This window comes from Periplaneta americana, chromosome 12, assembly GCF_040183065.1.
Source record: "Periplaneta americana isolate PAMFEO1 chromosome 12, P.americana_PAMFEO1_priV1, whole genome shotgun sequence".
In the NCBI taxonomy this organism is placed as follows: Eukaryota; Metazoa; Arthropoda; class Insecta; order Blattodea; family Blattidae; genus Periplaneta; species Periplaneta americana.
In genome coordinates this window covers 135,794,496-135,809,613 of record NC_091128.1, presented here as the reverse complement: position 1 = coordinate 135,809,613, position 15,118 = coordinate 135,794,496, and the positions used below count along the sequence as shown (strand labels likewise).

General features: G+C 32.5%; 1 protein-coding gene across 1 annotated transcript in view; it reads right to left on the bottom strand.

The window, feature by feature from the left end:
* The window catches only part of LOC138710917 (alpha-tocopherol transfer protein-like), a 115,608-nt gene that overhangs the window by 34,848 nt on the left and 65,642 nt on the right, over nucleotides 1-15,118 (bottom strand). Inside the window, exon 2 of the mRNA XM_069842110.1 lies at nucleotides 580-674. Coding sequence (XP_069698211.1) covers nucleotides 580-674 — 95 coding nt within the window. The remainder of the gene's footprint in view (nucleotides 1-579; nucleotides 675-15,118) is intronic.

Genomic DNA, 15,118 nt, shown 5'->3' with positions numbered 1-15,118 from the left:
GTATTTACATATAAATCCTTTCCCTGCTAATGACCGTATTCATAGACATTCTTAGCGCGGGCTTCAGGTGGATGATCAGCGAACTAACGTTTTTCGTATTCATAAACCAGTGTTAGCGATATGATATACGCCGTTGTCTCTACGCAACGATTATCAAAAATTTCGCACTCACGTCAATGCTGTTAGTATACAGCTGTCCGGTATTATTATAGTAAGGTATTTATTAATAGTTTAAATAATGTTTGATCCATGTAGGCCTACATTCTTTATTATAGAGTAAGTAGTAAAAATAGTGTATTGTAGTGTACATAATGTAAATTATAAGTATTAATTTAATTGTCAAATTGGTCCATATTACGAAACAAGAGTCGCGTGAGCCGTCTATCAAGTACTTCGCTTGCTAGATGCACGCACTCTTCTACTTAAAAATCCAGTAGTGCTTAATCTTGTACGGCCCCTGTTTATTATCATGTGATAATTACGAGCTTATACGGAACTGTAACAAGTAGAGGAACCCTTTATCCATGAGAGCAGAATATCACAAGAACATTGCTAATGAAAATGTGTAAAAATTCTTACCTTCTCATACGCGCTTTCTGGGTAGAACTTACAAGGACGTAAAAACTGCAACAGCATTTTCTCATCGTCCAATGGGAAAAGTAACTCCTCGTCATCTGCAAAATTAAGTGACACATTAGTGAATGAATGGGCATCAACCGGATTGAAATAGAATAAAAATTTTCATCTTCATGATCATGATCATCATAAACATCATCAATTCCGATCATTTATGAACATACTACGTAATTTATGTTGTTAAAATCATATTTTCATGAAGTATGAAAAGCGGTGTTCGTAGAAAATTCATTTTTTTCGTTTTTATGACATTAATTAATATTTGGAACTTTCTATTTAATTTGATACATTTTATTAATATTTGTTGATGTTAAGTATTTTTTAAAATTTTAATTATCTTTCGTTTTCTTGAGCATTAGCGAAGTTAAAATGCAATAACTCAGGAATTCTTTACTCTAGAACAGTGGTTCCCAAAATCAGGTCGCGACTTCTAGTGGCATCGTGTATAGAGTTGAAAGGGTCAGGAGATGATTTACAAAATAAAATAAAAAAGGCTTATTAACCCAGATATGCCTATTGTCCTATTAAAAGGACAGTTGTCAATGTTTCAAATTACCCTCTCTACAGTCAACGCATTTACTTTTTCACAGGTGTCACTATTACTGGTCTTAATTAGAGGCTTGCTAGGTGTGTTAAGACGGGTAATTAGAGTTTTGGTCATCGTTGAGTTTGAGATGTGGACGTGAGAATTGTTCGTTTATTTCAGCTATGGCATCCGAGCGCAAATCAGATAAAAATGTTAAATATTTTTACAGCTCGGAATTATTTTACAAATTGTTGTAGATCAAATGACTCCTAATAAACATAAATATAACGTGAAACCACAATGTGTTAGAGATATCTATTCATTGCGACATGACAATGACGAAAACTTATGTGTCCTTTTAAAAGGACAGTAGGCATAGCCTATCCCCATATATTTTGAAATTGTTTCGCTTTTTCAATTTTAGTGGATTTTCCCTGCATGAAATGCTGTCTACGTTTGAAAATTATGCTATGGGCGAAATTTCATCTCAAATACAGACATATCACTATAATGCAGCCTACAAATGCCACACACAGTTCGTGTGCTCTCAAAATTGGGTTTCTGGCGTCTTGTCAGCACACTGAGGGTGTGTGGATATGAAGGGAAAAGTTGAGACTGTGTCGGGTATAGTTATTGGGTAGCTAGTCGGCAGAGCGTTAGTGTGCTAAGCCAAAGGTCCCGGGATCGATACCCGGCTCCGGAACAATTTTTCCTTTCAAATTATTCAAGTCTGCTTCACAGGAAGAATACCTGAAAGCCAGATTTGCACAGCAAGATCTGTTTACAAGTGGAGGACTGGTGACGTTATGGAGGGAGGTATTGAACGGACATAAGTTTCTATTGTTTTTCATTTAGTATTTTTGGAAGAAGTCTTATTTTCTATCTAAATTGTCATTGTCATAACAATGTAGATTTTAGAAAATGAACTGAAACCTGTCTTTCGACATTGCCACAGCAATTGCTTCATTATATGTATCATCACTTCTCTCGCAATATAACCTCCTCCTCGAAACTTCAACACTCTTTTCGCCTATTACTTATTTTTACGTATCAATAGCAATACGGTACTATTCAATGACGAAAGCATTCCAGAGTTAAAACGAATTTAGCCACAGTGCATCTTTCTTCAGAATAATATTAGTAGTAATAATAAAGAAACTATAATAAAATAACGTAATAATTTGTTAATAATAATAATAATAATAATAATAATAATAATAATAATAATAATAATAATTGTAAATTACAACAATTACATTGTTTCCTTTCATATAAGCATAATATACAATTATTCCTCAAAGTGTATGCTCGTATGCCTACTGTCCTTTTAAAAGGACGCCTGTTTCTAGCTCAAGCAGTTACAACTAGAATGTTTCGACACCATACAAATACTTCAGTTATATACTGCATTAAATGAGATTTGAAAAATACACAAAAATTGCAAAAAAAATATTTCAGGCATATCTGGGTTAATATATAGCCTACTTACTATATGTTCAGAAACAAACAATATTTAATATAAAAACATAAGAAAGTTTCAGTAGTTATTAAAGTGACAAATAATTTTATTATTGCGACAAATGTGCCTGTTTTTCAGAAAGTAAATCTTAAAATCTGGACCCTGTATCCAATACAAACAAAATAATATCACTTTAAAGTTCAGTGAGATGTCTCGTCTTTGTTTTAATAGCAATCATAGACGAGAAATTTATTTTGTATAGTTAAGAGGTTGCAAATGTCATAAAATGTTAAGAGCTTCTTTTGCAAGCTCGGGGTATACATATATTCTTTCAATCCAAAACTGATCTACATTCTGCGAGAAAGCCTAGTTTGAACATTGCATCTGTAGATACAACATATACGTATTTAAATGAATTTTTCCTTAATATGTTTTTTTTTTTAATTTCAGCCAGTCTAGAATGGATTTTATATCCATCTGTGACTTTCGTTTTGTTTTGTTTTGAGTGTCTTTCGGAAAATACTCAAAAAGCTGTTGTTTCGAATTGTGCAAACTTAATTGCATGTTCGTAAAAACAAACTCAGCTTTTCTCGTATCATAAGAAGCTAAATTTTCCTGGAGTTCTTTAGTGCACTGGAATGCATCAGATTACTTTTTGTCAAATGCTGTCGACTAGAAAGTTTCTTTATAAATCTTTACATTATATCCCTAGCTATCATATTAACATGTTGGACTTGCAAGCCACTATTAAAAGTGTTTAAGTGTTAGAAAATATTGAAAATATTAGCAAAGTACGCTACTGGAAATGATGTTCATATAATATTTCATATTATCGAAAATATTAGCAAAGTACGCTATTGAAAATTTGATGTTCATATAATATTTCATATCATTGAAAATATTAGCAAAGTATGCTACTGGGAATGATCTTCATGTATTATTTCATATCATCGAAAATATTGAAAATATTAGCAAAGTACGCTACTGGAAATGATGTTCATGTATTATTTCATATCATCGAAAATATTGAAAATATTAGCAAAGTACGCTACTGGAAATGATGTTCATGTATTATTTGATATCACCGAAAATATTGAAAATATTAACAAAGTACGCTACTGGAAATGATGTTCATGTATTATTTGATATCACCGAAAATATTGAAAATATTAACAAAGTACGCTACTGGAAATGATGTTCATGTAATATTTCATATCATCGAAAATATTGAAAATATTAGCAAAGTACGCTACTGGAAGTAATGTTCATGTATTATTGTATATCATCGAAAATATTAACAAGTACGCCATTGGAAATGATGTTCATGTATTATTTGATATCACCGAAAATATTTAAAATATTAACAAAGTACGCTATTGGAAATAATGCTCATGTATTATTTCATATCATCGAAAATATTGAAAATATTAACAAAGTCCGCTATTGGAAATGATGTTCATGTATTATTTCATATCACCGAAAATATTGAAAATATTATCAAAGTACGCTACTGGAAATGATGTTCATGTATTATTTCATATCACCGAAAATATTGAAAATATAAGCAAAGTACGCTACGGGAAATGATGTTCATGTATTATTTCATACCATCGAAAATATTGAAAATATTATCAAAGTACGCTACTGGAAATGATGTTCATGTATTATTTCATATCACCGAAAATATTGAAAATATAAGCAAAGTACGCTACGGGAAATGATGTTCATGTATTATTTCATACCATCGAAAATATTGAAAATATTAGCAAAGTACGCTACTGGAAATGATGTTCATGTATTATTTCATACCATCGAAAATATTGAAAATATTAGCAAAGTACGCTACTGGAAATGATGTTCATGTATTATTTCATATCACCGAAAATATTGAAAATATTAGCAAAGTACGCTACGGGAAATGATGTTCATGTATTATTTCATGTCATCGAAAATATTGAAAATATTAGCAAAGTACGGAACGGGAAATGATGTTCATGTAATATTTCATATCATCGAAAATATTAGCAAAGTACGCTACTGGAATTGATGGACCATGTAATCTTTCATATCATCGAAAATATTGGAAATATTAGCAAAGTACGCTACTGGAAATGATGTTCATGTATTATTTCATGTCATCGAAAATATTGAAAATATTAGCAAAGTACGCTACTGGAAATGATGTTCATGTATTATTTCATATCACCGAAAATATTGAAAATATTAGCAAAGTACGCTACTGGAAATGATGTTCATGTATTATTTCATATCATCGAAAATATTGAAAATATTAGCAAAGTACGGAACGGGAAATGATGTTCATGTAATATTTCATATCATCGAAAATATTAGCAAAGTACGCTACTGGAATTGATGGACCATGTAATCTTTCATATCATCGAAAATATTGGAAATGTTAGCAAAGTACGCTACTGGAAATGATGTTCATGTATTATTTCATATCATCGAAAATATTGAAAATATTAGCAAAGTACGCTACTGGAAATGATGTTCATGTATTATTTCATATCATCGAAAATATTGTAAATATTAGCAAAGTACGCTACTGGAAATGATGTTCATGTATTATTTCATATCACCGAAAATATTGAAAATATTAGCAAAGTACGCTACGGGAAATGATGTTCATGTATTATTTCATATCATCGAAAATATTGAAAATATTAGCAAAGTACGCTACTGGAAATGATGTTCATGTATTATTTCATATCACCGAAAATATTGAAAATATTAACAAAGTACGCTATTAGAAATAATGCTCATGTATTATTTCATATCATCGAAAATATTGAAAATATTAACAAAGTCCGCTATTGGAAATGATGTTCATGTATTATTTCATATCACCGAAAATATCGAAAATATTAGCAAAGTACGGAACGGGAAATGATGTTCATGTAATATTTCATATCATCGAAAATATTAGCAAAGTACGCTACTGGAATTGATGTCCATGTAATCTTTCATATCATCGAAAATATTGTAAATATTAGCAAAGTACGCTACTGGAAATGATGTTCATGTATTATTTCATATCATCGAAAATATTGAAAATATTAGCAAAGTACGCTACTGGAATTGATGTCCATGTAATCTTTCATATCATCGAAAATATTGTAAATATTAGCAAAGTACGCTACTGGAAATGATGTTCGTGTATTATTTCATATCATCGAAAATATTGAAAATATTAGCAAAGTACGCTACTGGAAATGATGTTCATGTATTATTTCATGTCATCGAAAATATTGAAAATATTAACAAAGTACGCTATTAGAAATAATGCTCATGTATTATTTCATATCATCGAAAATATTGAACATATTAACAAAGTCCGCTATTGGAAATGATGTTCATGTATTATTTCATATCACCGAAAATATCGAAAATATTAGCAAAGTACGGAACGGGAAACGATGTTCATGTAATATTTCATATCATCGAAAATATCGAAAATATTAGCAAAGTACGCTACTGGAATTGATGTCCATGTAATCTTTCATATCATCGAAAATATTGGAAATATTAGCAAAGTACGCTACTGGAAATGATGTTCATGTAATATTTCATATCATCGAAAATATTGAAAATATTAGCGAAGTACGCTACTGGAAATGATGTTCGTGTAATATTTCATGTCATCGAAAATATTGAAAATATTAGCGAAATACGCAACTGGAAATGATGTTCATGTAATATTTCATGTCATCGAAAATATTGAAAATATTAGCAAAGTACGCAACTGGAAACGATGTTCATGTAATGTCTCATATTATCGAAAATATTGAAGATATTAGCGAAGTACGCTACTGGAAATGATGTTCATGTAATATTTCATGTCATCGTTGCCGTATATTCTTCTATTTTGGTCTTTCTTTGGGTGGTATCCACTAATTTTGAGTGAAAGAAAACTATCGCTTTCGCTTTTGCAGGGAGTTATATTTTTCGAATGGGATTAAGTAACTTACCAGTTCGATAGTGGAGGTCGCATACAGACGCCTCGCCTAAAAGTGACACGCGCCTTCAAAAAAAGTTTTGGAACCGGTGCTCTAAAATTTTGTGGTTTGCCTTGAATAATTCATTATAATTATTACGGTGAAAACTACGCAGCATTTGTTCTTATGACGTCACTTCTTGTTTGATATTCAAGGCGATAACAACTCATCAAAGTTTCCACGTTTTTAAAAATCATATTTTTGACTGAAGTTTCGAAAAACTACATTTTCTTGCACGAACTTCATATTTTCTCACGAACTGCTTAAGCTAGAACTTTTAAAAGTTTACCACTTATAATATTATTGTGATAATGTGCCTCTACAACGGTAGAGCTAGAACAAATAATGACAACTTAAAGAATAAAATTTAAAAACAAAAATATGGCATTTAATTTAAAAAATATATTATGTCTTGTTTCTTGGTAGTGGTATCTTGATTAAGTAGATTTCTGACTTTACAAGATATGGATTTATATATTTTAAAATTTCCATTACCGTACATTATCTTGAATAGTTCCAGAATAGGAAATAAAACAGAAGAGATTAGAGAATGTTGGGTTTGCAGTAAAATACGTTCCCTTGGACAGAAAACTATGAATGAATGAATTCCAGAGAAATTGGTATATGAATTTGGTAAATTTAACATTAGCGGGATAGGCTTTTCATACTCCCCAGACTGAGCGGGATTCGAACTCAAGCCAAAATGTAGCCTTGGAATATATGTCCCGCTCGCTATTTCTCTATTAGGTATGTACAGGGACATCATTTTATTTTTACTTCAATTTCTATTGTACCTGAGTTTTTTAATGTACTTCACTCCCACTCCCTCTACTAGTAAACTTCCAACTGCCCTTCCCACAGAACCAAGGTCGCGTATGCACTCTAAGTCGCCTTACAGTCATAATAAACTGTACTGAGTTAGTGAGTATAATGCGTTCCAGAAATATATTCACGTTTTCCAGTGACGAAAGAGCTTCCAATATTGAATCATATTTTTGCACAGGCACTGTCGTCCGTTTGCCTACGTCGCATCCCGGTTTCCCCTACCCGCTTCTGCTCATCTCTCTGTAAAGGCTAGTGGCTGGACTGTCTTTGCTCTTTTCTGAAAACATTAATTTCTGTTAGGAATTGGACGTCCACGTAATATTATACAACTGTTTAAAATAACTTAAAAGGGTCCCGTTAAGTAATTAACTGTCACGTGATTCCCCCCCCCTTTCTACGACCCTGCGACAAAACCACTTGGACGGACAGTAGATAGCATGTCTGAGTAATTTTATCAGTGCGGGTCGGGCAGAAGTGAAGATTGAATTTACAGTACGTAAGGTACTTTTTTATAGAGTAGGTACAGAATTATTTCAACATGACTTACTAGTACGAAGGACGAATCTGGTAATTGGAATTAGGTACAATAGTCTATAGTGCATAATATGCACAGAACTGAGGCCTGTATCGAAATGAACGGCCACCATTTTCAAAAATGTGTTTAAATATCCATATTATGATTATTTTTCAATTTAACTTCATTCTCTATATTGTACGCTAATGTGCTGTAGACAGTATAATATACACTGCATAATGAATACGTCCGAATGGATAGCTCAGTTCGTGAGTAAAAACACTTATTGTTAATACAGTACTGTATTTTGTTTAAACAAAAACCAAATGAAGATTATCAAACATAAGATCGCGATATTTCCTAGTTTACGTAAATGGATTAACTACTTTTCTTCCCTCCTATACCTAGTAAAGTGATTTGTTTGTATCATCGAACTCCAGTCGTGGAAAGGGGTAGAAACTGTGTTTCCGGTTCTCAACCATTAATCCAAAGGTATAGACAGGTTAATATTAGAAATGTTAGTAAGAATAAAATGATGTCCCTATATTTATTACGTACAAATTATCATCTTCATTACCATGAAGATGATTCGTTTCGATCTTGTGAGAACTCTATGAACTCGTATTGCAGTATATAATTCATTGTTGTTAAAGTCATCTGTCCACATTTTCTTAACTACGTCACGTCTGTGTCCAACGACACTGTGTACTTTATACCTTGTCACGATCCCTTATGAGGATTTATCCTAAACAAATGTCAATTTTTCTTGCTTTTAAGTCTAGTAATCTTATCCCTATGTTAATCCCAAATATCTTGGGTATTGATGCTGTGTATTTAATATATCAAAGTATCCTAATCTTGTCAATTCTAATAGTTCTAGTATTAAATTTAAAAAGTTATGTATGGATTTTATAAAAAATGAAAAATTGTAAATTTAAATTTAGATATTCCTATTGCGTAGTAGACATAAGACAATTTGTATTATATACTTCTTAATTTCAATTCAGGAATCCGTCCCTGCGCATGAATTCTACTCTTTCAGGAGCGAGCTAAAATGTTTCTGTTTATATTATATTTTGTGTTAAAATTATTAGCAAAATAAATAAATAAATAAATCTGTTGTTATGAAATCTCCTGATTCGTTCTTGTATTTAAAAATGTATATATCAAATTGTTCTTATAATAATTATAACTGACCCATTCGAAATTGCTTGAATTTTTTAAGGCAGACACCGGTATGTTTGTTCTGTTTATGCCACGAAAGATATTTTTGTTGAGTATGAATTTTTTCTTTCTTTCCTTCTATTTGCAGTCATAATGTCATAATAAATAATGATAAAGTCATGACATAATGCATTCATGGACCTGATGTTAATTAGGCCTACTAAAACAGTCATAAAAGATACAGCAGCGATTATATTTTCTCTCTGTTTTAAAAACAAAAACAAACATAAAAAGCACTCCATGGTGTTCGAACGCACGGCCTCACGAATACCAGCCCGGAATGCTACCATTACGCTACAAGTGTAACACGAAGAATAATTTAATTATAACTGTATATAAGAGGCATTGTGGTCCAACAACATGTAACATCGCCTGTCTACGAATTGTAGCGGAGATACCCGAAGGGAACTTTTTACCCAGAGAGCGGCCACTTTTTCTTTTGACAGCTGTACACTCCTTTATTCCTCACTGTCGAAACGAGTGCCAAAAAAATGTATCTGAATAGGGTACAAATATTTCGTTTAAAATTGGGAGACTTTATAGAACTTACGTTAATGTGCTATACAATTAATGAAAAAGGCATGATAAAGTCAAAAAAGTGCGACAACCGAGTAACAAAACACCTACGTCTTTCTATGAAATATGTATAGGCCTACTATAGTAGCACTAAAACAATTATGATATCTGATAGATAGATAGATAGATAGATAGATAGATAGATAGATAGATAGATAGATAGATAGATAGATAGATAGATAGATAGATAGGTAGGTAGGTAGGTAGGTAGGTAGGTAGGTAGGTAGGTAGGTAGGTAGGTAGGTAGGTAGGTAGGTAGGTAGGTAGGTAGGTAGGTAGGTAGGTAGGTAGGTAGGTAGGTAGGTAGGTAGGTAGGTAGGTAGGTAGGTAGGTAGGTAGGTAGATAGATTTATTCGTTCCATAATATTCTTACATTTGCTTTATAGCATAGAATAAAGAACATGTCCAATTCTTACGTTTAACAATAAAATGCAATACATATAAAATGCAAATATGAAATATGTACAGAATTAATACCTTAATAACAATAATATTTTATACAATGTAATATGTTTACCATTTAATAGTATTATAATATTTACACAGTACTGTGAAATGTCAAGAATTCATCTACAGAATAGAAAGTGTGAGATATTAAGTATCTTTTTAGTTTTACCTTAAATAATGCAGGGTTTTGGCTATGATTCTTAATGACTTCAGGAAGACTATTGAACATTTTTATCGCCATGTAACATATTCCCCTTTGAAAGCATGATAAATTTGATGATGTATGAAAATCATTCCTTCTGCGGGTATTTATACTATGTATGGCTGAGTTAGTTGGAAATTTTTCTTTATTACATAGGAGGAAATTTATTGTAGAGTATATGTATTGATTTGTTAAGGTTAGAATCTCTAATTTTTTAAAAAATAATCTACATGATTCTCTAGCCTTTGCTCCAACTATTATTCTAATGGCTCTTTTTTGTAATAAGATTACGTCTGGACTAGATGTAGAAAAGTTCACTTAGAAAAAGATTCCAACGTTTCTACGTAATAGATTATCACTTTCGAAACATAAATATTATGACTGCCAATTGTCAAATGGTATTACATAATGAAACGACTTCAGCATTCCTTTCTGCATTCCTCGCATGTCTGATTTGAGCCATTCATCCTCCCAATGGTGGGTAATGCTTCTGGAAATGAAAGTGAGTATTTACGACTTTACACCTGTAAGCACGTCGATTCAGCAGTATCCTACACCGTTGGAAACGATAACTAAACATTCCCTGATTTCATCATCATTATCTGTTCCGTGCAGTGTTGCATAATGAACGACAGTTGTTTTTTTTTTAATACTGTGCACATGTTTTCCTATAAGTTAAAGATTAATTTTGTGTGCGTCTTTAGCCTTTTTGCTATAGAGCAGTGATGTCAAAGCAAGCGCATTTTTCTGACCTTGACATCGTGCGCGGGCATCAAGCGCTAAGTATGGAAAGACGAAGGGTTGTGTATATGAATAAGCAGCCTGTTGGATTAAGAAAACAGTGGTGCACAAACTTCAAAGGAAGCGTGAAATTTTATGGCTTCTTTCTGTTTGATATTATCTATATTGTCTGTAAAACAAAAGTACTAATACCAATTTCTTAATATTGCAGTTGTATTTTAAATCTTAATAACATAAAGAGTTAAGAAGAAATATTCACTTAAATTCCATAGTAGTACAATATTATACTGTATATTAAATGATGAAATACATCAATCATAAAGAAAGTGATATCCGAAAAAGAGATTGAGTATGACATGATAAGTTGGAATTGATATTGGTGGTACCTGTAGGCTTATAAAAGTACTGTAATCAATAAACTATTCAAAACAATATTACAGTACAAAGCAAAGTTACCTAGGTGCTGTATATATGCCTTAAGTGAAACTAATATTCCATAACAAAACACATATCGCATTATGCTTTTAAGGTGATATTTGTGAGCAACTTCCTATCATCAGAATATTAAATTATTTTCTCGAAATCTGCTGAAGCTATAGAGCTGACATTTTTACAACACATGGGCACGTATCTTTTGCTTATGATGTAACAGTAGTTGCTTTGTTAATTCATTTCCTTACAAACAATTTCCATGAGAATATTTTCAAAATTTTCAATACACTATCTTCAGTAATACGTATTTACGGTATATTAGATTTACGAAAACATTCTGTAAGGCTACTAAATAAATAGGCCTATGTCTGAAAACTTCACAGTTACATAAAATAAGTTGAGAAAATATTTATTTTGAATAAAAAATCAAGCTTGTGAAAAATGAGCACTAAATTAAAACTTACATTCTTATAATGCACTTATGTTTCTCAGACAAATCTAAAAATTAACATGAATACAGTTTTAATAAGTTCTATTCCCTTTATCCATTGAATCAGTGTTGGCCATCCCTGTATATAGCTCGACCAAGCGGCATATACTACCTGTTTCGTCTGTCTCTTTCCTTTCCGCTGTAAAGCGCTCAGGCTCTCCTGGTCTCTAAAGCGCGCGCTTGCTCCTATGGGCATCAGTTGACATTACTGCTATAGAGCGTTCGGAGTTTAGAAAATACCTTTGGATATTCTTTCTTAGAGCAAATCCCACCTCTTTGTAATGGAACTAAAAAAAATTCCACGCTGTGGAGTAGCGGTTAGGACGTCTGATCGTGAAACGAGTGGACCCAGGTTCAAATTCTGGTTGGAAAAAGTTACCTAGTTGTAGTTTTTCCGAGGTTTTCCCTCAAACAATTGAAGCAGAATTGCTGGGTAACTTTCGGCGTTGGACCTCGGACTCATTTCGCCATCATTAATTCACCCGGTTTGTGCGACTATCGGATATAACGACCGTAAACTGGCGGTCCCTTCCACTGTATAAGGTTTTTCGTATTCCCCTTTTTGTCAGTTCACAAAACCTTAAGGTACATTACCCACTTAAGGGGAGAGGATGGTATTTTTTGGTGAAAAATGAGTAAATTAAAAAAAAATCTTTAAAATGCTCTGTGATACGTGTGGAATGCATAGCATAATATTTTGTGGGTATTTGTGCCCTTATCAGATGTTGAGACGCCATTTTTGAACTTCCTGTGTTATGGATTTTTAAATCACTCAAACCCTTATATTGTTGTTTCCGGTAAATTGAATTTTCCAAAAAAAAAAAAAAAAAAAAAAAAAAAAATCTTTAAAATACTCTTTGATATATGTGTGGAATGCATTGCATAACATTTCGTGGGTATTTGTGCCCTTATCGGATGTTGAGACGCCATTTTTAAACTTCCTGCGCTATGGATTTTTAAATCACTCGCCCCCTTTTACTGATTTACGGTAACTTCTTTTTTTTTTTTTTTTGCTACATTGCGAGACAAAAATGGATATAATTTCTGAACTATTAAAGATACATGCATGAAATTTAGAACATACTTTCTTTAGACTATTAGGAAACTTTTCTCTGTAACAGAATTTTGTTAATTGATTTCATTTTAAAACTTCGCCCGTTTGTTTGCAAGAAAGGAATTCAGAAAAGTGTTATTAAATTTTAATAGTTTATTTTACAAACGTAGGGACTAATATCAAAATTCTGTTATAGACACTTTATAGAACAGGCTTTTGCAAGTACATTGCAAAAACCGGGATGAATCTACCTTTAAAAATGGTTTAGATATATCGATTTTAGTAAAATCCTGCATTGGGTATATTTTTTCAAATCAGGGCCCCCAAATATTTTTTTTTTATATTTATTTTTGGTTGAGTTTCTACAGGTATGAGCTCTCTACATACAAAAAATTAATATTTTACACCAAATAGGAAAAAAAAGTTTAAAAAATACGTCCTCTCCCCTTAATTCATATTAATAACTGCTGTAACCTGTTTTGCTGCTGCCAGATTCTCTTACCCAATGGTCTTGCAGCGTTTATGAGAATGGCGATAATCGCCGGTCTGCCACATCTTAACCTTCCAAACTGCTGATCTGGTAGTTCTACTACTTTTTGCGCTCTTTTCAATGACTGACTTGATACAGTACTTATTTTTCTAATCCTATTCGGTTATGGTTACATTTAATTTTTAACAGTAAGTCGTGAACATCTACTGTATTCAAGTCCTAAAAGTATATTTTACCTTTAATTGCATGTACAATTCTGTAGACAATAATTTATCTGAATCAAACAATCTAGAGCGTCCACCGCTGTGATGTAACGGTTAGCATGTCTGACTGTGAAACGAGCGGGCCCGGGTTTAAATTCTGGTTGGGACAAGTTACCTTGTTGAGTTTTTCCCGGAGTTTTCCCTCAATCCATTAAGAGCAAATGCTAGGTAACTTTCGGCACTGGACCCTGGACTCATTTCGCTGGCATTATCGCAATGAATGACGTAACATTGGAATCTGCATTGTGAACGATGTAGATAAGAGGAAGAAACCGGGTGGTGGGGCATTAAAAATGTCCAATCGCCTGCCCTTGTCTGATGTAATGACACAGAACCCCCAGATAACACAAATAGCCTACACCATCACTTATCAATTCACAGTAGTCCAGTCAGCTACCTATAGTACGGTAGTTGTACACATAAGATATAAAAAAAAACGCGGAGAAACACATATATAAACGATTCAATTCAATTCCTTATCAAAATTGCAATAAACAACCCAAATAATAATGATAAATATAAGACATAAAAACCACACACACGCAAATAAAAAACACACAATAAATACAAAAGAACATTGTCTCCTAATTACCTTATTTGCGTTCAGTGTCGATACTACTCATTGCAACACTGATAAATAACTCTTCCCCTTATTTCCTCGGCCACCTCCCCCTCGGCCAGTTCAACCCTCGGCTGTCGAATTTTTGCCATAAATTTTTCCACACTCTCAAAGAATTTTGTGCGAGATCGTGAGTATTTGCTTGTTTTCCGCACAGAACCAATACGCGGTAAGTGTGAAATACCACATTCAGTATTCCCAACGTAACACACATAACAATTTCCCTCTTCTTACCGCTTTAGCGCGACATTCATTTTACTGCTTTAGGCTTTTAACATATTATTTTTAGAGACGTTTAACATAGTAATAATTATAAATTGGAAACTTACCACTGCAATTTCACCTAAATTGCAATGTTAATTATTGTTTTTAAATATTTGCAAAAATTAAGTAAATTCTACTACTCCACGAAACTTATTGCATTCCTGATACAAGTAACATTAAGGAAGCCGTGAAAAAATCAACAAGATTCCAGATGCCGATGTTATTACTGCAATTTGTTATATAAATAATATTGTTAAAATATTAAAATGAAAAATAAATCATTACATAACCTTACCGTTTGTTTTAAGTTCGCATTTATAGACTGGGAGGAAAAAAAGAC